Raw genomic sequence first — 23,320 nt, 5'->3', positions numbered from 1 at the left:
GCAGGGCATGGCACCCCACTCCAGAATTCTTGCCTGGAGAATCCCATGGACAGAGGAGCCTGGTGGGCTGCAGTCCACCGGGTCACACAGGCATGACTGAGCGCGCGTGCAGTGAGCCAGCAAGGGCACGTACTTGGTTTATTTATCCCGTCTCCTCCTGCTCCCAAGCTCTGGCGGCTGTGACTCAGGCAGCCGCACCTTTGGGTCTAGGAAACAGCCCTCCTCCTCCGCGGGGAGCAGGCAGTGGCCACCCCCTAACATGTCAGGAGGACGCGGGCCTGTGTGGAGGGCACTTTCGTCCTGTGGGGCATGGACGTGTGGCCAGGAGAGGGTTTTCTGTCTCAAGTGAAGCGGCAGTTCTCAGCTGAGGCGACTGTGCCCTGGGGTCATCTCTAATTCCCAGGGTAGAGGAGGAGGGGTGCGTGGGTGCACCTGGCATGTAGTGGGGGGAAGGCCAGGGATGCTGCTGACGTCCTGCCATGCTCAGGGGGGGCTCCCGCCCCCAAAAGGTTATCCTGCCCGGAGGCCGGCGGTGCTGGGGAGACACTGGCCCCAGGGACCCCTCCATCCTTCCTGCTCCCGCGCGTGTAAAGGGAAAGGCAACGCTCTGCCGCCACCTCGTGGGCACCAGGGGGAGCGCAGGGAGGTGGGCTGGGCGCCTGCTCCTGGGGCCGCGGGATTAACTGAACTGGACTCATCCACCCACCGACTTGTCCCCCAGTGAACAGGGAGGTTCTACACAGCGACCCCAGGCCAGGCATTCGGGGACTTGTGGCTTAGAGGACCAGCTGACATGGCTTCACACCAGACACACACACACACACACAGCCCCCCGACTTTATCCACCTGGAGAAAATGACAAGGGCGAGCCCACAGCCATCCAGGATGCAGTACAGATGTCCCCACCCCACCATGGCCAGACGAACTTGGTTGGTCAGGGCGATGCCCCTGGATTTGCCAAGGGACCCTCCAGGGCTTCCCTGGTGCTCAGTGGTAATCCCCTGGCAGAGGAAATGGCAACCCCCTCCGTATTCTTGCCTGGAGACTCCCATGGACAGAGGGGCCTGGTGAGCTACAGTCCACGGGGTGGCAGAGTCGGACACGACTGAGCGACTGAACGGCAGGGATGGACCCCTCCGGGAGTGGGTCCCTGCCCTCTTGCCCTGCCTTTCCCTGGTGCAGATATGGAAGTAAATGTGCACACAGCTGTGCGTCGAGTATTAGATTCCACGTGGAGTGACAGCCACATGGCATTCGCTTTCTCTTCCTGACTTAGTGTGATCATCCTGCGCCCACCCACGCTGCTGCAAACGGCAAGCGTTCGCTCTCTTTACGGCCGAGTAGTACTCCCTGTGCGCCGTCTTTACCCATTCATCGATCATGGCCACTTAGATTGTCTCCATGTGGTTATTGTAAATAGTGCTCCTATGAATATTGGGCTGCAGGTTTTTTTTTTTTCAAATTAGAGTTTTCTCAGGATGACTAAATGACTTTTTGTGACACCAGGCCAATGTCAACGTCCATCGATCGGCCTTTGTTTCCTTTTCTGTAAAAACAGGAAAAATATTACCTACCTCGTGGTTGCTTTGAGGAGGAGACTCTGGCAGACCAGTTCTTTACTACACTAAGCGATAAATTCAACATTGTGTTCATACTTCTGATGTTCAGTGATAGTCACATCCTCCTTTGAAATTCAGATATGCACTTAAAAATTTTTTGTTGAAAAAACATCAACAGAGTTGTGACTTTTTTAAAGACCCAAGGCCTCCCTCGTCTGCTCAGGAGTCACACCCCCACCGATCAAGGAGGCACTGGATGCTTCTTCCAAATGCTGTGTTTATTCAGTCCTCCCTGTGTGTTCAGGTAGGACAGACGCTTCACAGAGAACTGAAGTCCCAGGACATGAAGGGCACACGCCGTCGTCAGAGGCAGACACCGACAACCGAACTGAAGTGGATACTCAGGAGCCACCACCAGTGAGACTTTGTGAGGATCAGGAATCGTCATCCGTCTCCTGAAGGGTCCCGAATCAGAGCGGGGGTGGGCGGGGCGGTTCTCAGGTTCTTCAGATTCTCCAGCAGGGCCCGTCCTCCTCCTCCTCCGTGTACCAGGCGTCACTGATGACCACGTGGGGCTTCAGTCTCTGCACCTGCTCCAGCAGCCTTCTTACTCGGGCCGGGTATTGCTCTTTCCACAGCCTGGGAAGGGGGCCAGAAAGGGGCTTCCTTACTCTGGGAATTTGCTTCTGATGCCTCTCCCTTCCCCAGGACTCCCGGACACCCCGCCCAAGGGTCTGAAACCTCTTCTTGCGCTGTTGCAGACAGACAGCGCCTTCCTCCTTGAATAAAACTCAGCCCCCCACCCTTTTTAAAAAATCAAATTCTGTATCTTTTAGGGCTTCCAAGGTAGCTCAGATAGTAAAGAATCTGCCTGCAACACAGGAGACCCGAGTTCCATCCCTGGGTCTGGAAGATCCCCTGGAGAAGGAAATAACAACCCACTCCAGTGTTCTTGCCTGGAGAATCCCCATGGACAGAGAAGCCTGGCGGGCTACAGTCCAGGGGGCTCACAATAGAGTCAGACACAACTTAGCGACCAAACTACCACTAAGACCACAAGTGGTTTGGCTGGATCCTGCAGTAATTCTCCTTGTGGTTTTTTGGAAGATACAAACATTTTGTCTGTTTGCATTTCAGAAGCCATCTCTGGGGGCTCACCCGATGGTCTGTAGATTAGAGGTGGGATGCATGAAGGCAGAACACAGCGTCGTCATTCCTCTGGGGCCGAGGTCGTTGCGCATCAGGTTCAGGCTGGCCAGGTGGCGGCTGCAGGTGAGGGCGGCAGACAGGGCCTTGCAGCCTTCAGAGGTCAGTCCACACGCCTCCAGCCTGCAGGGTCAGCACAGCCAAGAAAGACCCCGCCATCTGGGAGCCTCCCTCCAACCTGTATTTGACTTCCACTACAGTCTTTCTTATTTTAGATAGCTGTCTCTTTTATTTATTATCATTATTTGGGCTCCCCTGGTGTGCTCAGATGGTAAAGAACCCACTTGCTAATGCAGGAGACCCTGGTTCGATCCCTGGGTTGCGAAGATCCCCTGGAGAAGGGAATGGTAACCCACTCTGCTATTCTTGCCTGTACAACATTTTAAAAAATTTTATTTTAAGGAGATATCTCTTATTATCATCGTTATTTGGCTGTGCCATGTGGCATGCGGGATCTTAGTTCTCCAACCAGAGATCGAGCCCATGGCCCTGCATTGGAAGTGCAGAGTCCGAACCGCTGAACCCCTAGGGAACCGCCCTACTGCAATTTTAACAGTACAGTGGAATACTATTCAGCCATGAAAAAGAACAAAAACCTTGCCATTTGCAACAAGATGGAGGGTGTTATGCGCGGTAAAGGAAGCTAGAGAAAGACAAACGCTGCATGTTTTCACTTAAATGTGGAATCTAAAAAGTGAAATGAATGAAGAAAGTAGGAACAGAGTCACAGATACTGAGAACAAACCAGTGGTTGCCAGTGGAGCGGTCTTCTTTGTTAAAAACTTTATGAGAGTGTAGTTGATTTATAGTGTATTGGTTTCAGGTGTGCAGCAAAGTGATTCGGTGACACCACACATAAATCCACCATTTTTCAGATTCTTTTCCCACGTAGGTTATTACAGAATGTTGAGTAGAGTTCCCTGTGCTCTACGGTAGGTCCTCGTTGATTATTTTCATACACGGTATTTTGTGTATGTTAGTTCCAACCTCCTAGTTTATCCCTCTCACACCACCCTCTTCCCCCTTGGTAACCATCAGTTTGTTTTCTATCTATGTCGTGAGTCTGTTTCTGTTTCATAAGTAAGTTCATTTGTGTCATTTCTTGAGATCCCACAGTTAAGTGATATCATATGATATTGTCCTTCTCTGCCCAACTTACTTCACTCAGTGTGATCATCTCTAGGCCCATCCCTGTTGCTGCAAATGGCTTTAGCTCTTCCCCTTTCAGGGCTGCATAGCACTCCACCGTATGTACTGGCAGTGTTCTGAGAAGCCTCCGGGGTGATTCTGGTGCTTTCGAGAGTTTGAGCTCCACCCGCGTCATCATCTGCTTTTTGATCCATCCTTCTCACTAGACGGGCAATGCTAGGGTCTGTGCACCTCCACCGTTTGATCATCTGCTTTTTGACCCATCCTTCTCACTAGATGGGCAATGCCAGGGTCTGTGCACCTCCACCGTTTGATCATCTGCTTTTTGATCCATCCTTCTCACTAGACGGGCAATGCCAGGTCTGTGCACCTCCACCGTTTGGCACTGTGTCCAGCAAACATTTATCTACTTAGTTCTCACCACCTCCGGACCACGTTCTCCAGCATTTGTATTTCATTCATGCATATACAGGTGTCCAGTCGGACTGGACGCCTCGGTCTGCTCCCCTGCCGAGGTTGGGCTCCATTCGATGGGATGGTGAACAGAACCTGCTCTTTGTGGGAGCGGCGTCACGTCTGCGTTCCCCTCCCCCTGCGCCCAGCCCTCTGGGAGGTGGTCCCAAGACCCTACCCGAGTCTCGTCAGGGTGTTCTTCTGCTTCAGTCCCTCGCACAGCGCCGCAATCCCCTCATCACCCAGGGCGTTGGCGGCCAGATCCAGGCTTCTCAGGCGCGGACTCCTCGTGATCACGTTGGACAGACTCTTGCAGCACGAGGCGGTGAGGCGGCAGTTCACCAAACTGCGATAGGCGGGAGGTGGGAGGGGACGGAGAGCGAGGGAGAGCTGGAGGTGGGGGAGAGAGAGAGCCAGACGGGGACGCGGAGACGGACCCTAGAACTAACTCGCGGTGCCCTCTCTTTCGGCCGGCTAAACCGTGTGGTAGACTTGATCTCCGACAAGCGGGGAAACTTACTCCAGGTCCCGGAGAGGGCAGGACGGCTCCATCATGACCTCGCACAGAAGGTTCATCCCGGGATCTTCCAGGGGGTTCATGCTGAGGCTCAGGTGCGTCAGATGCCTGTTGCCCATGAGTGCAAAGGCGAGGAAGCCACAGCCAGCCACATCCAGGCTGCATGCGTTTAGTCTGCGGGGCACACACAGAGAAGAGGAAGCTCAGGTGTGCTCCTCAGAGTGACCTCAGCCTTTCAGATGGCCCCCAGGGACAGCCCGAGGCTACAGAGGCTGGAAGGCGCCTTAGAGAAAATGGGCGTGTTCCACAAGCTTCCTGCGGGCTCGAGTACAGTGCTGTTGGTTGCGAGCTCCACGTTTGTTGTTGAGTCGCTCAGTTGTTTGCGACTCTTGTGCGACCGCATAGACCGTAGCCCACCAGGCTCCTCTGTCCATGGGATTCTCCAGGCAAGAATACTGGAGTGGGTTGCTATGTCCTCCTCCAGGGGATCTTCCCCTCCCAGGGAGGAATCCCCTGCATTGGCAGGCGGATTCTTTACCACTGAGCCCCCAGGGAAGCCCGAGTTCAATGTTAATGATTCAATAATATGTATTACATAAGGTGTCTGTAAACAGAAACACATAAAACAAGGTTAGGTATTGATCGGTTGGAGAAAATAACACCACAGATGAACTTTTCTCTTAAACAGAAACAGACTCACAGACTGGTGGTGGCCAAGGGGCAGGGGTGTCGGGCGAGGGGAAGAATGGGGAGTCTGGGTCACCAGACGTGAGCTCCTACAGACAGGATGGGTAAACATCAGGGTCCTACTGCAGAGCACAGGAAGCGCATTCAACATCCTGTGGCGAGCCACAATGGAAAAGCGTTTTGAAAAAGAGTTGAGTCACCTGTGCAATTAGCAGAAATTAACACAACATGCTAAATCAACCATACTTCAATAAAAGAAATTTTAAGAAAACGCTGTGACCAGAGGTGCCCAGGAACTGTGGGAGTCTTTCCCTGGAGAGTCACTCATCCTGCGTCCACCTGTCCCGTACTCACGGCAAATTTACAGAACAGGACTGCCGGGAGTAATGAGACGTGGCTGTATGTGGATGAATGAGGACTTCCGGCTTGAAACACAGAGGCAGAGGTGGGATTTTCCAGGGTAGAAGCTATCAGGAGAGGGCAGGACATGGCACTTCCGAGGTCCCCTCGTCCTGACCATTTCCCCACTGCTCTGCACTCGCTGTAATAGAGCTACAGATGCTCTGGGGGCCACGGGGTGGACTCACGCCAGCTTCTGCAGACCACAGCTGGAGAGCTTCACGGCCCGACACAGCAGGCTCATCCCTTTGCTCCCCAGTTCATCGCCCGACAGGGACAGGTGTGTCAAGCCCTGGTTCTCGATGAGAGCAGAGGCCAGGTCTTGGCAGGTGGCGGCTGTGAGCCCGCAGCTCCCCAGGCTGCAAGGAGAGAGGCCAGAACGGAGATGACAGCTCAGTCGGTGAAGAACCCGCCTGCCAGCGCAGGAGACACCGCAGACGCGGGTTCCATCCCTGGGTCAGGAGGATCTCCTGGAGGAGGGCACGGCAACCCCCTCCAGTATCCTTCCCTGGAGAATTCCATGGACAGAGGAGCCTGGCAGGCTACCATCTATGGGGTCACAAAAGAGTCAGACAGGACTTAGCGACTAAACAGAAATAAACTTCCTCAAAGGGCTCCCTGCAGGAGGCCCTCCCTCCCTGTTCTAACCCTCAGCTTATGCATCAGTCAGTTCCCCTCCCTTTCCTCCACCCGCTGTGACAGGGACGATCACAAGGGAAGATAGGACTCGTGAACAGGAGTACCGCTCACATTAGCTTCTGCAGGGTGCAGGGTGTGACCTTCAAGGCGTCACAGAGAGACTTCACACCCTGGTCCACCACCTTATTTCCCGTGAGGCTGAGGGATTTCAGGCTGCCGGACGTAGCAAGCACTTGGGAGATCTCCCGACAAGAGGCTGGGGTTAATCCACAGCGATCCAACCTGCAGAGACAGGCAACGTGGAGCACGTCCTCAGCTCTCCCCAGCAGCAGCCCACCTTGCCCCCATCAGCCGCCCTGTCCCTTTGGCTGGCTCCTGGGCGTTCTCTGCTTTGGCCTGAGGGTCCCAGCATTTGCTGTGCCTGTTCGCAGTCTCAGATCTTTTTGTGGTTCAGTTTTCCATTCACCCTCTGGGATGCAACCTTGTCTGAGTAAGTCAGTCTCACCACCTTCCCAACCACGCCTGCCCGCCCTCCTCTGCCCCGTCTTCTCGTCCCCGTATTACTTTATTCATAGCAATGACCGCCAGCCGACATTTTGTACGTTTACCTGACCTATACCGTTGTGTAAGTTCAGGTGTCAGCCTGCTGACTTGATACATTGATATATTGCGGTATGACTGCCTCAGTAGCATTAGCTATCATCTCTATCACGTCACACAGTATCATTTTTTTTTTTTTGGTAGGAAATCATTAAAATGTATTCTTTCAGCAATTTTGATGTTTATAATACAGGATTGAGGTATGTTAGTCAATAAAGCTGAACAGACCTCATGTTTCTCTCTCTCAAAATACAGCCAAAGCACCGAGTAGTCCTGGTTTTTAGTCCCAGAGAATCTAAATGGCAAAACACACCCCCAGGAAATCACAAACTGGCAGCGACTGAGATGTCCCTGGAATGGTGAATGACTACACTAACTGCACACCCCTGTATCACCAAATGGGGTGTGTCTGTGTGTGGGTGTGGGGTGTGTGTGGGCCTGCGTGGGTGTGGGGTGTGTGTGGGCCTGCGTGGGTGTGTGTGTGTGGGTGTGTGTGGGTGTGGGGTGTGTGTGGGCCTGCGTGGGTGCGTGTGTGTGGGGTGTGTGTGTGTGTGGCTCAGTCAGTCCGACTCTGCCCCAAACCCCGCTCCTGTCCAGGCTGCCGCAGAACCCTGAGCAGAGTTCCGTGTGCTGCAGGCACACTGGGTTTTTAGTGGCGGCTCGCGGCGTCTCGTTCCCTGGCCAGGGATCGAACCTGGGCGCCCTGCATTGCGAGCACACAGTCTTAGCTGCGGCACCACCGGGGGAGGCCCCGGAAGTCACGTTTATTGTGACGTACGCGTGACACCATCTGCGCCCTCTCTCGGTGTCCGGTTTGGCGGCGTTTATTACATACACACGGCCATGCACTCATCCTGGCCAACCAGCCCCAGACTCCCAAGCCTTTGTACGACCTCGGCAGCTTTCTGCGAAAGCTTATTTCAAAATAAAGAGTAAAAGCAGTGACGCCCTGAAATCCAAGCAGCAGAAAGCATCCCCAGCGCGACTCGCCTCAGAGACTCCAGCGCACACTGTGGGTGCCTGAGGGCCTCGCACGCCGTCCGCACGTCCTCCTCTCTCAGGCGGCAGCCCGTCAGGTCCAGGCGCGTGATGTTCCGGTTGATAATCAGAGTCATCCAGAGGTGACGGAGACCAGGGGCAACCCGGGCCCCTTTAAATCTACAGACGGGAAAAGGGAACGTGAGTTAGGACCACCGGGAGAGGTTTCGTTGTACCCTCATCTTTCCTTCTCACTCTGTTCCCATTTCGACTCTGATCTTTCATTATTTGCAGTTACAGTTGCTCCTCAAACAACACGGGTTTAAACTATACGAGTTCTCGTGTATGTGGGGTTTTTTTCAATAAATATAAAAACACACATGTAGACCATCGTATGCAAAACTGGCATTGATGTGGATCGCCTATCCCTACACAGGAATGAGGTGAGTGGTATTCAGCATAAAATCAATGATGTGTTTGTTTTCTTACTATTTTAGAACTTTGCTTTCAAAGAATTACATTAGTGTACAGAAGGCTCTTCTCTCTTATAACCAGAGAAACAGCCTGTCAGCCAATCATTAAAGGTAAGTGTTTTTCTTAAATATAGCAATGTTGTATTATGTTTATTGTATTATGTACAATATAATATTGTATTATGATTATGACCGTAATGTGGATGCCGTAAAAGTTTGTAATGATTCATTCATCAGTGTCCAGGCAGGGCTACCGCGTTGTTGTTGCGGCTTAGTCGCAAAGTTGTGTCTGACTCTTTGTGACTCTATGGACTGTAGCCCACCAGGCTCCTCTGTGCATGGGATTCTCCAGGCAAGAATACTGGAGTGGGTTGCCATTTCCTTCTCCAGGGGATCTTTCCTACCCAGGAATCCATAAAGCAACCTTACTGATGCTTCTTCATTATCAATGTGTGAATCATTATGTGTATAAATATTACACATATGTATAGACACATATGTAGTTATACATATGACATCTAAAGTGCTTTGTATATAACATTGATGAGGTACTGACACATGATTCATCAGACAACGTAAATTTATGGTATCAATGAACACAGTACTGAAATGAACCTTCCTCACTTCCTGCTCCAACTAAGCAACTCCTATGCATCCTTCAAAACCCTGAGTAAATGAACCCACCTTAGTAATCCCTTCACAAGATCCTTAGTCATTCCCCACCTATACTTTTGGGAACTTGGTTGCTACACCTTCCACAGCCCTTATTCCCTGCAAATACACTCTATAGATCAGTAGGTAGGAGAGGAGAGCCATGACACAGCCACACAAAGGGATGTACGGGGTCTGGGAAGCCTCACATCAGATTCTGTATTTTACAGGCTGGCTGCCGCAGCTTGACACACAGGGTTTTCATGGCCTCCTTGCTCAAGACGCTGCCACTCAGGTCGAGTTGTCGTAGGTTTGGGTGCGTGCTGAGCACGGAGCAGAGGTCTTCCCAGTGCTCATCAAGGGTCTTGATCTTCAGCCTATTGCGGAGAAGGAAACAAACATTTGTTCATACAGGATGGATTCTGACATGAGCAACTGCCCCATCCATGCCCGAGGAGAGAAGTCAGGCTGTTAGGATGGGGGAGGGTCTCAGAGGCTCTGAGTGGATCTGATCTCATGGTCTGGAGGAGTGTTGTCAGAACCAAACTGCCTCCAGAACACTTCTGTACCCACAGGGCATACCGCCAGCTCTAAGTAAGATTTGTGCTTGAATTCTAGCTCCCTCTTGAACGTCAAAGTGTAGCCACTATGGAAAACGGTATGGAACGTCCCCCCCAAAATTAAAAATAGAACTACCATTTGCTGTTGCTCAGTCGCCAAGTCATGTCCGACTCTTTGTGACTCCATGGACTGGAGCACGCCAGCCTTCCCTGTCCTACACTGTTTCCCAGAGTTTGCCCAAGTTCATGTCCACTGAGTCGGTGATGCCATCCAGCCATCTCATCCTCTACCATATGATCCAGAAATCCCACTTTTGGGGATGTGTCCAAGAGAATTGGAACCAGGGTCCCAGAGAGGTATTTGTACATTATTCACAACAGTCAAGATACAGAAACAACCTAAGTGTCCATCAGTGGATAAAGAAACTGTGGTGTGTGTGCCCCAGTGTCCACTGCAGCGCTGTTTACAACAGCCAGGACATGGGAGCAACCTAGATGTCCACCGATAGCGGAGTGGATGAAGAAGTTGTGTTACATATATACTCAGTGGGATATACTCAGCCACAAAAAGGAAAGAAACTGAGTCAGTTCTAATGACATAGATAAACCTAGAGCCTATTATATACAGAGTGAAGTAAGTCAGAAAGACACAAATAAATTTTGCATATTAACACATATATATGGAATCTAGAAAGATGGTACTGACGCATCTACTTGCAGGGCAGGAAGAGAGACAGACCTAGAGAACCGACTTGTGGACACAGCGGGGGACGGAGAGGCTGGGATCAATCAAGAGAGTAGCCTTGAGACAGGTACATTATCATATGTTAAACAGACAGCTGATGGGAATTTGCCATATGACACAGGGAGCTCAGCTCGGTGCTGTGATGACCTAGAGTGCTGGGATGGGGTGGCAGGGAGGGAGGTTCAAGAGCGGGGGACACATGTATACCTGTGGCTGATTCACGTGGATGTGTGGCAGAGACCAACACAACACTATGAAGCAATTATCCTCCAACTACAAATAAATACGTACAAAGAGAAAATGTGGTGTACACACATACAATGGAATATTATCCAGCCTTGAAAAAGAAGGAAGCACTGCCATTGGCCAGAACAGCGGTCAGCTAGAGGACACTGTGCCAAGTGAAATAAGCCAGTCACGGAGAGACGTGCCCGGTCTCACTTAGATTCTAAAGCAGTCAAATTCACGGAAGCCGGGCGTGGAGCGGTGGTTGCCTGGCCTTGGGGTGGGGAACTGGGAGATGTTGGCCAAAGGGTACAAAGTTGCAGCTATCAGGATGAGTGCATTCTGGAGCTCTAATGTGTTAACACAGTGATGCACACCCAGGGGGATAGTCTTTAGGTGTTTTCACACACAAAGAAAATGGTACCTATATGAGGCGATGGGTGTGCTGACTAGCCTGATGGTGATCATTTCAGGTACATCAAAACACCAAGTCATACACCTTACATACGTGCAATTTTGCTCAGTTATACCTCTCTTGTGTTGGAAAGAAACACAAGAACGGGAACGGCAGAGGTGGGGCACTCACCCTTGGGGAGCCCCGAACCATGCCTCAGCAAATTCATCCTTTGGGGTCCCTCTGACATCCAGTCGAACTTTCTGTAAATGCTGGCAACGCCGGAGACAGAAGGAAGACACCGTTAAGTCCATTGGCCGGTTCAACTGCAGCCACACTTCTTGGAAGCCGTTCAAGGCCAAGCGAACGAACTCGTCGTCCTGTGTCTCGAAAAGGCAGTAGAAGGCCTCGAGCAAGTCTGGGGAGGCGGCGGCAGCAGGGTGCTGACCCAGCAGGCAGATCCAGTGCAGAAGTTGCTGCTTAGCCACGGGGGCGACGGGACAGCCTAGGAGGGTTTCCAGGGCCCGCATCACCTCCTTGCTCACAAGGCCAAATAGGAATCTCTTCATCTGGACCAGCTGAACGTTGAGGTCAATATGCCTGAGCTCCGTCAGACTCTTTGTGCTCTGGGGGAACAGCGGGTAGCCCTCCCCGTCTCCCTCGACGCCTCGCAGGACGTAGAACAAGGCCGCAAAGAACTCCTGGAGGCTGAGGTGGGAGAATGCGTGGCCCCTTCCGCAGTGGCCGTCAGGGAGAAGGATGCTCGCCTGCTGCAGGGCGGAGAGCTCGGGCCCCTGCAGCCCGTGGACGCCCAGGTCGTCGCCGTCAAACACGAACTTCGCGTTCCACACGCCGTCCGCTGCCAGCCGGCACAAGCCCTTCAGGGCACCGCGTTCCTCCCCGCTCAGCGCGCGCCAGCCTGCATCTTTGGGAGCCAGCCGCTGGAACACGAAGGTGGCGTACAAGCCCGTGAGGGTGTGGCCGGGGACGGGAAGGCCTTTCCCCGGCTCCCCCTGCAGTTCGAGGGCCTCACGGACCAGGGCGCACACCACGGGCACCTGACACTTGTCAAGCACCTCCTGGTGGTCGGCCCCCGCGTGCCAGGCGCATGTCTTACGACGGCAGTGCTTCCCGCCGCCGAGGAGCAACTGCATCCTGTTTTCCACTGAGAGGCCCCCGACCCATAGGTAACGGGGAGACCGGAGCAGGGCTTGGAGCCTCTGCAATCCCGCGTCCTGGACGGTGAGGAGGAGGGCGCACTCGGGGAGCAGGACTTTCTTCAGCAGGCTGTGCGCCAGGACGGGGGCGGGCTGCCTCTCCGCCCAGTCAGCCAGGAGGCTGGAGTCCTGGTCTCTGAAGGTGAGCTCCAGCTCTTCGAGTCCATCTACCACAATCAAGAGCCTTTCAGGCTGGGACAGGACCTTCTCCACCGGGACCGGGGCGTCCGGCCACTCCTTGGAGATGAGCTCCGCAAAGCTGGTCTCCCTGGACCCCTGGAGGTCTCTGGCGCGGAGAAGGAAGACGTAGGAGAACAAGCCCTTGTAGAGGTCGCCTTGCGCCCAGAACAGTAGGAGCCTCCGGGCCAGCGAGGACTTCCCAACCCCCGGGGGTCCGTGCAGAACCACCGTGAGAGGCCGGAAGCCCCCCGAGGAGTCTGGGTTAAATGCCCCGGATAGCGCGTGCGCGTCCGGACACTCGGAGGCAAATTCTTCAAAGCGCTGGGGTGTGTCCAGCCTGGTGGAGAATGTCGTCATCACGTGGATCCTGTAGTCCCGCGAGTCCTGTGGGTCCTCTCTGGGGCCTGCATGGGACGGAAGAGAGGGGAAGAATGGGACTGGGTGTGAAGAGAGTCACAGTTTTAGCGAGAAACAAGCAAAGACGCAAAACAAAGACCACAGACTTAGTCGCTGCGAAGACAGCCAGCCTGCCTCTGGGGCGCTTTCCTTTCTTCCTAGCAGTGTGCGTATAAGGATCTCTGTCCCTAAGATCACTGCCTCAGAGCGGATGGATGTCCTGGGAAATAGAGCTGTGTCCCTTTAACTGGACCTCTTTCCCGCACGTCACACCTGACGCTTTACAAGTTTGTGTCCCCACCATGGGCGGTGCCAGAGACTTTGCTGCTTGCCACTGTATCTTTGTGGCAAAGAATCTGCCTACAGTGCAGAAGACGCTGGAGATGAGGGTTCAATCGCTGGGTCGGGAAGATCCCCTGGGGGAGGAAATGACACCCCACTCCAGTATTCTTGCCTAGAGAATCCCCATGGACTGAGGAGCCTGGCAGGCTACAGTCCCTGTAGCCATTTCCTCCTCCAGGGCATCTTCCTGATCCCGGGATCAAACCTGGGTTTCCTGCATTGCCAGGTAGATTCTTTACTACTGAGCCACCTGGGAAGCCCCACTAATATCTTAGATATCACCACCAGGACTTCCAAGGTGGTGCAGTGGTCAAGACTTCACCTTCTAATTCAGGGGTTGTGGGTTTGACCCCTGGTCAAGGGCCTAAAATCTCACATGCCTCAGGGCCAACAAAAACAAAAATATAAAACAGAAACAATATTGCAACAAGTTCAATACAGACTTTAAAAATGATCCATATCAAAAAAAATTTTTTTTCGCATGATCACATTCTTGTATATAAATGTTAAGAGCAGCATAATTCACACACATCCGTTTCCACCACTTCGTCCCTCCCCGCGATCCCCAACTAACCTGGCACTTCTTTCATGCTTGGACCTTGGTCAGTCTTTGTTGGTGCAGAATCTTCTGATATTTCAGCCAGTAGATACTCTGCAATCAAGAACAGTTGAGACCGTGTCTCAATAACGTCATGGCAGCTACCCTCATCAGGGATGAAAACATCTCCAGCCCAAAATACTGAAGGGAACCCACACTCGTCTCAGCATCTCAGTTTATTCCCCAATTCGTCTGCAGCGAGGAAAATGGAGACTCAGGGCCTGTGACAGTCTCAACACGGTGGCTCGGCTGGGGGTACTGATCACTAAACATCCACTCTTATTTTGATTTTATAACCTTCATTTCCTACAGTGACAGATTTTATTATCCTGGGCTCCAAAATCACTGCAGACAGTGACTGCAGCCATGAAATTACAAGACCCTTGCTCCTTGGAAGGAAAGCTATTACAAACCTAGACAGTGTATTAAAAAGCAGAGATTTCACTTTGCTGGCTAAGGTCCTTACAGTCAGAGCTATGGTTTTTCCAGTAGTCATGTATGGATGTGAGATCTGGACTATAAACAGATCTGAGTGCTGAAGAATTGATGCTTTTGAACTGTGGTGTTGGAGAAGATACTCGAGAGGCCCTTGGACTGCAAGGAGATCCAACCAGTCAATCGTAAAGGAAATCAACCCTGACTAGTCATTAGAATGACTGATGCTGAAGCTCCAATACTTTGGCCACCTGATGCAAAGAGCTGACTCACTGGAAAAGACCCTGATGCTGGGAAAGATTGAAGGCAGGAGGAGAAGGGGACAACAGAGGATGAGAAGGTTGGATGGCATCACTGGCTCAGTGGACATGAGTTTGAGTAAGCTCCAGGACTTGGTGATGGACAGGGAGGCCTGGCGTGCTGCAGTCCATGGGGTCGCAAACTCAGACATGACTGAGCAGCTGAACAACAACAACAATTTCCTATGAATAACAGTAACATGTTTTCCATCCAGGGATTTTTTTTTGATTCTCAGAAGGAAGAGCTTCTGTTCAAGCTCTTTATGGACACAACAGATGAGCAACATCTGGGTGTGTAATACCTGTAAGTCTTTAGAGCCAATCTGGCTGCTCACACTTGGGACTCTTAAGTTTTTGTTCACAGTTGAAGGAGAGAATTCCTCCTGATAAAGGAGAGCTATTATTTTTTTCCTACTACCTTTCTTTGAAATACCTTAAGATAACCACAGAACTTGATGTAAGTACATTGCTAGAATATGCGTACCAACATTCTGAGGGAGGGCAATCCTTAGAGAAGTTCCTTGAACCTTAGTCTCTAAATCTAAGGCAAGAAATAAGGGAGACACCCTTTCTACAGCTGTTACTGTTCTTAAAAACAAACAAACCCAAATGCCTCAGACCTAGGGACACACACAGACTGAAAGTGAAGGGCTGGAAAAAGATATTCCATGCAAACGGAAGTCAAAAGAAGCAGGAGTAGCAATACTCATATTAGATAAAATAGTCTTTAAAAATAAGGAGATGGTGATGGACAGGGAGGCCTGGCGTGCTGCGATTCACGGGGTTGCAGAGTCGGACACGACTGAGCGACTGAACTGAACTGAAGCTAGTGGTAAAGAATCCACCTGCCAAAGCAGGAGACATGAGAGACTTGGCTTTGATCCCTGGGTCAGGAAGAGCCCCTGGAGGAGGAAACGGTGGAAAATTCCAGGAAGATGAACAGAGGAACCTGGCAGGCTACAAGTCCATGGGGTTGCAAAGAGTCAGACAGGACCAAGCACATTCACAAGAGACAAGGAAGGCCACTACATAATGACTGAGGGATCTATCCAAGAAGATGATGTAACAATTACAAAGATACACGCACCCAACAAAGCAGCACCTCAGTGCACGAGGCCGATGCTGGCCGCTGTTAAAGGGGAATTGACGGCGACAAGAGAGCAGTGGGGGGCTTTAGGACCCTACTCTCACCGGAGGACAGATCTTCCGGACAGAAAATTAATGAGGAGAAACAAGATGAAGATTCACTTTCTTATTGGACCTTGGCAACAGCACGTAGACGCAGCACAAATACTGTCCCCCGGATGTAGAGAAGGAGAGACTTTGCCAGAAGTCACACATGTGGGGCCACCAGAGCTCTGGCGTGGCACTTTTGACTCCACGTGCCGTCTGCTACCTTCAGCCCACCAGGCAGACCTGTCTTCTCCTTCATTGTTTCATGGGCTGGAGATTACTTGGGTTTCCAGCGAGGGAGGTTGAGCAGTGAGTGAGTGAGTTCTCCTAGTTCAGAGTCCCGCTGTAGAGATGGACACCCTCCCACCCCCAACGGTACCTTCCCTATCCCCTGCGAACTTGAGGTCACCCCCCATTTCCCCTACCCCCGAGGTCTGCCCCAATCTCACTCACTTTTCATCTCGTCCCTTGCCATCTCAGACAGTGCCGACAGGCTCATCTTTTCAAAGATGTCAGTGGATGTCTTCCAGGCGAGAGATGCTCTGCAATGCTCATGCAGGAGGGAGGCGAGGGACTCCGCATCAGCCCTGTCCACCTGGACCAGCGGGAAGGAGCACGCTGCTGATTCTGACGCATGCTCCTTCAGGAGGGCCTTAAATGTCTGGAACTCCTCTTTGCCCAGCTGCTCGAAACACCACTGCAGTCCGTAATTGGATAAGGGGGCTATTTTGGCTTCTCTCATCTTGATGCAAGGCTGAGAGCTCAGGTGGAATGGAAAAGTAGTCTTTGGTAAACGAAGCCAATGGGACCTGTTAGAAGAGTGAAGAGTTAGTTGCTCAGTGGTGTCTGACTCTTTGCGACCCCAAGGACTGTAGACCACTAGGCTTCTCTGTGCATGGGATTCTCCAGGCAAGAATACTGGAGTGGGTTGCCATGCCCTCCTCCAGGGCATCTTTCCGACCCAGAGATCGAACCCGGGTCTCCTGCATTGCAGGCAGATTCCTTACCTGCTGAGCCCTGGGGGAGGTCATAGAGGAAGACTGAAAACACTTGCCAGTGAGTGGTCCTGGCTAACAGGCTAGGCTTAATGGAATTGGCCAATAGGTTACCGTCACTTACTGAAAATCAGTCACAGGGTTTTCAGATGAGTTCTTTCCAGTTGCACTTGTTAACGTAACATCCAGTTACACACACACACAGTAAAGACTTTTGGTATAAAGGTATTCTGAGGACTTCCCTGGGAATACAGTGGCTAAGAGTCTTCCCGCCAATGCCGGGGACACGGGTTTGATCCCAGGAGGGTCCCCCATGCCGAGGGCAGCTGAGCCCATGCAGCAGAGCTCCAGGGCCCGGGAGCCTCAGCTCCTGACGCTTGAGTGCCCTGAGCCCCTGCTCTGCAGCGAGAGACTAGCTTCCACTCAGAGCCCTCGGGCAGCAACTGGAGAAAACAGTTTTCTACGTCCGTGCGTTCGTTTTGTAGATAAGTTCATTTGCTAGAAGGGGGTCTTGAGTGATCCTACAGAAGCTGTTAGGATTACAGGGCCTGAAATCAGACCCCGTTTGAATACCGAGTCTTGGTGCCCCAGGCAAAGGCGTTTCCCTCAGTAACTCGGTTTCCTCCCGTGACAAAGAGCACCCTCAGGACTGTAGGGTGTCGCAGAGCGCTTTGATGACTGTAAGCCACGGTGAGTAACACCCCCAGACTCCTTTAAGACACAGACACACATCAGTTGGTCCTGACGTTCAAGTCAGAGCAACCCAAGTTCATCCTCTACTTTAGACCGAGGGGCTTGCCAGGTGGCGCAGTGGTAAAGAATCCGCCTGCCAATGCAGGAGACCCAGGTTTGATCTCTGGGTCAGGAAGATCCCCTGGAAGAGGAAACTCAACCCACTGCAGTAGTCTTGTCTGGAGAATCCCATGGACAGAGAAGCCTGGTGGGCTACAGTCCATAGGGTTTGCAAAGAGTCAGATAAAACTCAGTGGCTAAACAACAACTTCAGACCTAGAGGTTGGGAAGAGCTGAGAGATGTACCCAAATATGCCAAACAGATGTGTTTTGTGGGTGGACTTTTTCATCAAAGCAGAGCAATGGGACATACCTCCTTCTCTCTGAGGGTTTCTTTGGTCCCTGGGCTCTGATGAGTCTAACTGGAGAGACTGGGAGCAGAGAATAGGGCTCAGCGAGTAGGTTCCAACCAGGAAGGGAGAAAAACAGGGAGAGAAAGATTCCAGGGAGAAGGCAGGAGGAAACGCCCACCACCCTGACTCCTCACCTCTAGGACAGGATCCCACCGGCAAGCGGTGATGACGGGCCTTTGGGGGATCTGCGTGGTGACGTTCTTGCCGTCTATTGGCTGCTACGCTCCGCGTGGGCATACCCAGGGTAGACGGGGAGCAGCGGCTCTCTGCACCTGCTTGCCCCGCCCCTTCCCACCTGTCAGGTGAGGATGTTCTGTCGGCCTTAGTTCACCTGTGCTGAAGACCCGCGGGTCAGTACAGCCCTCACCTGGCTGGCCCAGAGCAACGGGGTGTGGGTGTATGTGTGTGGGTTGGCATTTGCTGACCACTCTCTAAGGATGCTGCTGTTGCTTGTTCAGTTGACTTTCTCCGTAACACCCTCTTATCTGGATTCCTGTGAATTCATAGTATTTACGTGCTCTGTCCCTTAGTCGTGTCTCACTCTTTGCGACCCCATAGACTGTAGCCTGCAAGGCTCCTCTGTCCATGGGATTCTCCAGGCAAGAACTCTGGAGTGGGTTGCTAGGCCCTCCCCCAGGGGATCCTCCCAACCCAAGGATCAAACCCACGTCTCCTGCGTTTCCTGCATTGGCAGGCGGGTTCTTTACCACTAGCACCACTTGGGAAGCCCCATGGTATATGCACCTGCTTGTTATCAAACAAATCTTCTCCAGTGTTCTAAAGTGCACCTGTGTTCAACATCACTAATAAAGGAGATGCAAATCAAAACCACAGTGAGATCTCACCCGACACCTGTCACAATAGCTATCATCAAAAAGAACACAAATAAGAAATGTTGGCTAGGAATGTAATTTGATGTAATTTGAATGTAAATTGGTGCAGTCACTGTGGCAAGCATTATGGAGGTTTCTCTAAAAACTCCTTTGACATTGAAACTTCAAAAATATTTATGTATCTACCTAAACATAATTGTAATGTATAGTGGAACTATATGTAACTCTGTTCTATTTTTCCCCAGTCTCCTGTAAATATGTTATCGTACTTTCATAATTTAAAAAATGAGCAAGAGAAAAAAAGAAGAAGTACATAAAAATAAAACTACCATATGACCCAACAAGTCCACTCTTGGGTATGTATCTGGATAACCATAGAAGCTCTCATTTGGAAAGATACCTGCACCTCTATGGTCATAGCAGCAGCATCCGCAATAGCCAAGGTATGCAAACAACCTCCGTATCCACCAACAGACGAGTGGATAAAGATGTGGTGCGTTTATACAATGGAGAATTACTCAGACAGAAAAAAAGAGCAAAATTTGCCATGTGCAGCAACATGGTTAGAACTGGAGAGTAGTATGCTGAAGTGAGGGCTTCCCTGGTAGCTCAGCTGGTAAAGGATCTGCCTGCAATCCTGGAGACCCTGGTTCAATTCCTGGGTCAGGAAGTTCCTCTGGAGAAGGGATAGGCTACCCACTCTGGTATTCTTGGGCTTCCCTGGTGGCTCAGACAGTAAAGAATCTGCCTGCAATGTGGGAGACCTGGGTTTAATCCCTGGGTCGGGAAGATCCCCTGGAGGAGGGTATGGCAACCCCCTTCAGTATTCTTGCCTGGAGAATCCCATGGGCAGAGGAGCCTGGCGGGCTCCAGTCCATTGAGTCACAGAGTCAGATATGACTGAGCCACTAAGCATCACACGTACTAAAGTGAAATAAGTCAGACAGAGAGAGACAAACACTGTATTTCACCACTGATGTCTGGAATCCAAAGAGGCAACAAACTAATCAGTGTCACAAAAGAGAGGCAGACACACATGGAGAATAAGGCACTGGTTACCAGCAGCAGGTGCAGAGGGGCAATTCAGGGGTGGGGGGATATCAGATGGTGGGTTACAGGGATGTTGTGCACAGCACAGGGAATTTATAGCCAGTGTTTTGTAATAACTGTAAATTAAGTGGGACCTTTGAAAATTGTATAAAAAATACAAATTAAAAAAATGCCCGTCTCAGTTAATAGTAAGACCAGCTATTTTGTGCCTTGAGTCTCCACGTGAATGGTTCTCTCCCAAAGTGTTTCTTTCTTTTTTTCCCCAGCTTTATTAAGAGAATCATCAACCCTGCGTAGGTTTAAGGTATATAATGTGTTCATTTCATGCACATATATTGCAAAACCTTTACCACAGTAGTGATGTGTCCCACCCCAGTAATTCCCAAATTTCTCTGCAGTTTGGAATCACTTGGAGGAACGTTTAAAATCCCTGAGCCTCAGGCCACACTCATTTCACTTAAGACAGGATGGGGCCGGGCTGTTGCATTGTTTAGTCGCTAGGTTGGAATTACATGTGGAAGACTTGGCTATTCTCCCACATTTACTTATTGATGTATATATGTTATAGAATCATGTGCATTTATATTTTGTCACAGCACTGGCTGACCCCTGCATCATGCTGCAGCTTCCCACTGGTTCTTCGTTGTGCTCATGGTAAAGGGTATAAGTGTCCATGCAGCTCTCAGTTCTTCCCACCCCCTCCTACCCCTGCTGTGTCCACAAGTCTGTTCTTTGTCTGCATCTATTCCTGCCCTGCAAATAGGCTCACCTGTACCATTTTTCTAGATTCCATATATATGCGTTGTTGTTCTTCAGTTGCTCAGTCATGTCTGACTCTTTGTGACCCCGTGGGCTGCAGCACGCCAGGCCTCCCTGTCCATCACCAACTCCCAGAGTTTACTCAAACTCATGACCATTGAGTCAGTGATGCCGTCCAACCTTCTCATCCTCTGCTGCCCTCTTCTCCTCCTGTCCTCAATCTTTCCCAGCATCGGGGTATATGCATTAGTACACCATGTTTTTCTGACTTAAAGTATCATCTTCCACCTAGCTTTTAAAAATGGTTTGCCAAAACCCTTTGGGGACCTCAGGGTTTTTTAGGGCATGGACCACTCGTCCCATTGACTGGCCCTGCAGTAAACCTTCCTCTGCTCCAAACTGCGACGTTTCAGTTTGTTTCGCTTCCCTGTGCGTTGGGCACATGAACTCATGCTAACAAAAAGAAAATGACTATATGACTGCTTTCGAGGTCTTTGAGTTCTAAACGCTGTCCTAACTTTTAACTAGTTGTGTGCTAGTTAGCTGTACTATGCTCCCTTGTGTCCAACTCCACGGACTGTAGCCTGCCAGGCTCCTCTGTCCATGGCATTCTCCAGGCAAGGATACTGGAGCAGGTTGCCATTCCCTTCTCCAGAGGATCTTCCCCACCCAGGGATTAAACCCTCGTCTCCTATACTGCAGTTGGATTCCTTCCCACTGGGCCCCCAGGGGAGTCCTGGGCTAGATGGCTAGAACCCAAAAAGCCCATAGTCTGGGGAACTCCCAGCTGATCCAGGGGTAGGACTCCACGCTTTCACTGCCAAGAGCCCAGGGCTCAGTCTCTGCTCGGGGAGCTGAGGTCCTACAAGCAGGGTGGCTGGAAAACACCAGAGCAAAGTCTGTTCTGGGCAGTGCAGTCCCTCCAGGAGGTTGCACAGGAAGCCACGTGCACCTTGTACAACTTCTCAAGGCCCTAGGATGATAACTGGGGAGGCAGAATTGAGGAGACCACTCTCTAGACCCCCAGTCTGGGCCCAGGCCCATCCTAGTGTAAGTCACAGAGAAATCCCCTTTGCTTTACTCTATTAATGGACTAACCTCCTTTAAAAAGTTGAGAGTCACACTTCACTTTTTTTGTTGTTGTTTTCAGCTCACTGGCTTAGTTGCTGCACAACACATGGGATCTTTTTTTTAAATTTTATTTTATTTTTAAACTTTACATAATTGTATTAGTTTTGCCAAATATCAAAATGAATCCGCCACAGGTATACATGTGTTCCCCACCCTGAACCCTCCTTCCTCCTCCCTCCCCATACCATCCCTCTGGGTCGTCCCAGTGCACTAGCCCCAAGCATCCAGTATCGTGCATCGAACACGTGGAATCTTAATGGACCAGGGATTGAACCCCTGTCTCCTGATCGGCAGGCGGACTCTTTACCACCCAGCCACCTGGGAGGTCCACCTTTCACCTTTTAAAAAGAGTTCCTTAAACATGAGGTAATTTCCCTTTTCCATTGCTTGCTATGTTATCTTCCTGGGATGTTTCTCCCCCGAAACTTTAAGCTTTTTATTTTGTATGGGGTATAGCTAGTTAACAACGTTATGATATTTTCAGGTGAACAGCAAAAGGACTCAGCCATACATATACATGTATCCATTCTCCCCCAAACTCCCCTCCCACCCAGGCTGCCTCCTAACACTGAGCAGAGTTCCCTGTGCTGTCAGTGGGTCTTCTTGGTTATCCATTTTGGATACAGCAGTGTGTGCATGTCCCTCCCCCCACCCGGCCCCCAGGGCAACCATAAGTCCGTCCTCTAAGTCTGTGAGTCTCTGTTTGGTAAGTCAGTCCATCGGTATTATCTCTTTTCGTTCCACACACAAGAGATGTCACATGATCTTTCTCCTTCTCTCCCTGACTGACTCCACTCAGTAGGACGCTCTCTAGATCTGAACCCTCTTTCAAAGCAAGATGTCTTCCTTTGTAACAGTTGACTTGCAAGTCTATTTATAAATAAACACTCGAAACATTTTCTAATTGCTTTCATGCACATTTTTAATTCAATTCTTGCAATACCCCAGTAGGTGAGTCTGTGACACTGTTAACAGGACATATTCAAAGACATCTGGAAGCCAGGATTAGACGTGAGCTGTAATGTTCCTTACCATGGTGACCCCAATTCCATGAACTAATCTCTGTTGGACACACAACCTTCAGTATCTCCCAGGGGGCTGTTTGCAGGTCATGCTCCGTAGCATCTCCTGGAACTAACTGCGCCATCCCAGACTCAGAATGGCCCACAGACAAGGCAACCGATTCCCGATTTTCATCAGGAAAAAAAACCACAACTATATCCAGGGCAGGGGGCTGGGGTCACGAGATCAAACCATCCCTGCGGCCTGATCACAGAACTCATCTTTCCAGTCCTGGACCATCTTCAGGATGTCCTTGTTCACCACTGGGCCCTCCAGTCTTCTCATCATGTCCACTCCATTGCTTTGTTTCTTCTTCCTGTGAAAGATAAGAATCAGTGTATGCCTTTTTTTTTTTTTTTTTTGCAGTCCTGGAAAAATACATAAATCCTCTAGAATAGAACTTTAGCACCCAGGAGATGGATAAATGGAATACTGCCTGTCGGATCAGTAAACAAAGGATGTCACAGGCA

The 23,320-nt window shown here is 50.9% G+C and overlaps 1 protein-coding gene and 1 long non-coding RNA gene across 4 annotated transcripts; one reads left to right on the top strand and one right to left on the bottom strand.

The window, feature by feature from the left end:
• Nucleotides 1-1,821: 1,821 nt before the first annotated feature.
• On the bottom strand, nucleotides 1,822-16,617 carry NLRP5 (NLR family pyrin domain containing 5). Its single transcript, NM_001007814.2, is given in 11 exon segments — nucleotides 1,822-2,198; nucleotides 2,718-2,888; nucleotides 4,546-4,713; nucleotides 4,888-5,058; nucleotides 6,159-6,329; nucleotides 6,721-6,891; nucleotides 8,200-8,367; nucleotides 9,521-9,688; nucleotides 11,428-13,036; nucleotides 13,945-14,022; nucleotides 16,329-16,617. Coding segments are annotated over 11 exon segments (3,297 nt in total). The 3' UTR covers nucleotides 1,822-2,065.
• Nucleotides 8,252-21,765, top strand: LOC132342887 (uncharacterized). 3 transcript variants are annotated; one of them, XR_009491473.1, is made up of 4 exons: nucleotides 8,252-8,330; nucleotides 8,685-8,771; nucleotides 10,592-10,683; nucleotides 16,356-21,765. It is a non-coding gene; the product is annotated as an uncharacterized lncRNA (long non-coding RNA). The 3 variants fall into 3 exon arrangements; XR_009491475.1 differs by lacking the exon at nucleotides 8,685-8,771 and having other exon boundaries at nucleotides 8,330-8,630; XR_009491474.1 differs by having other exon boundaries at nucleotides 8,330-8,771.
• Nucleotides 21,766-23,320: the final 1,555 nt, after the last annotated feature.

Source organism: Bos taurus, chromosome 18 (assembly GCF_002263795.3).
Source record: "Bos taurus isolate L1 Dominette 01449 registration number 42190680 breed Hereford chromosome 18, ARS-UCD2.0, whole genome shotgun sequence".
In the NCBI taxonomy this organism is placed as follows: Eukaryota; Metazoa; Chordata; class Mammalia; order Artiodactyla; family Bovidae; genus Bos; species Bos taurus.
Note: the sequence above shows the minus strand (reverse complement) of the source record. Positions and strands in the feature narration are given on the sequence as shown.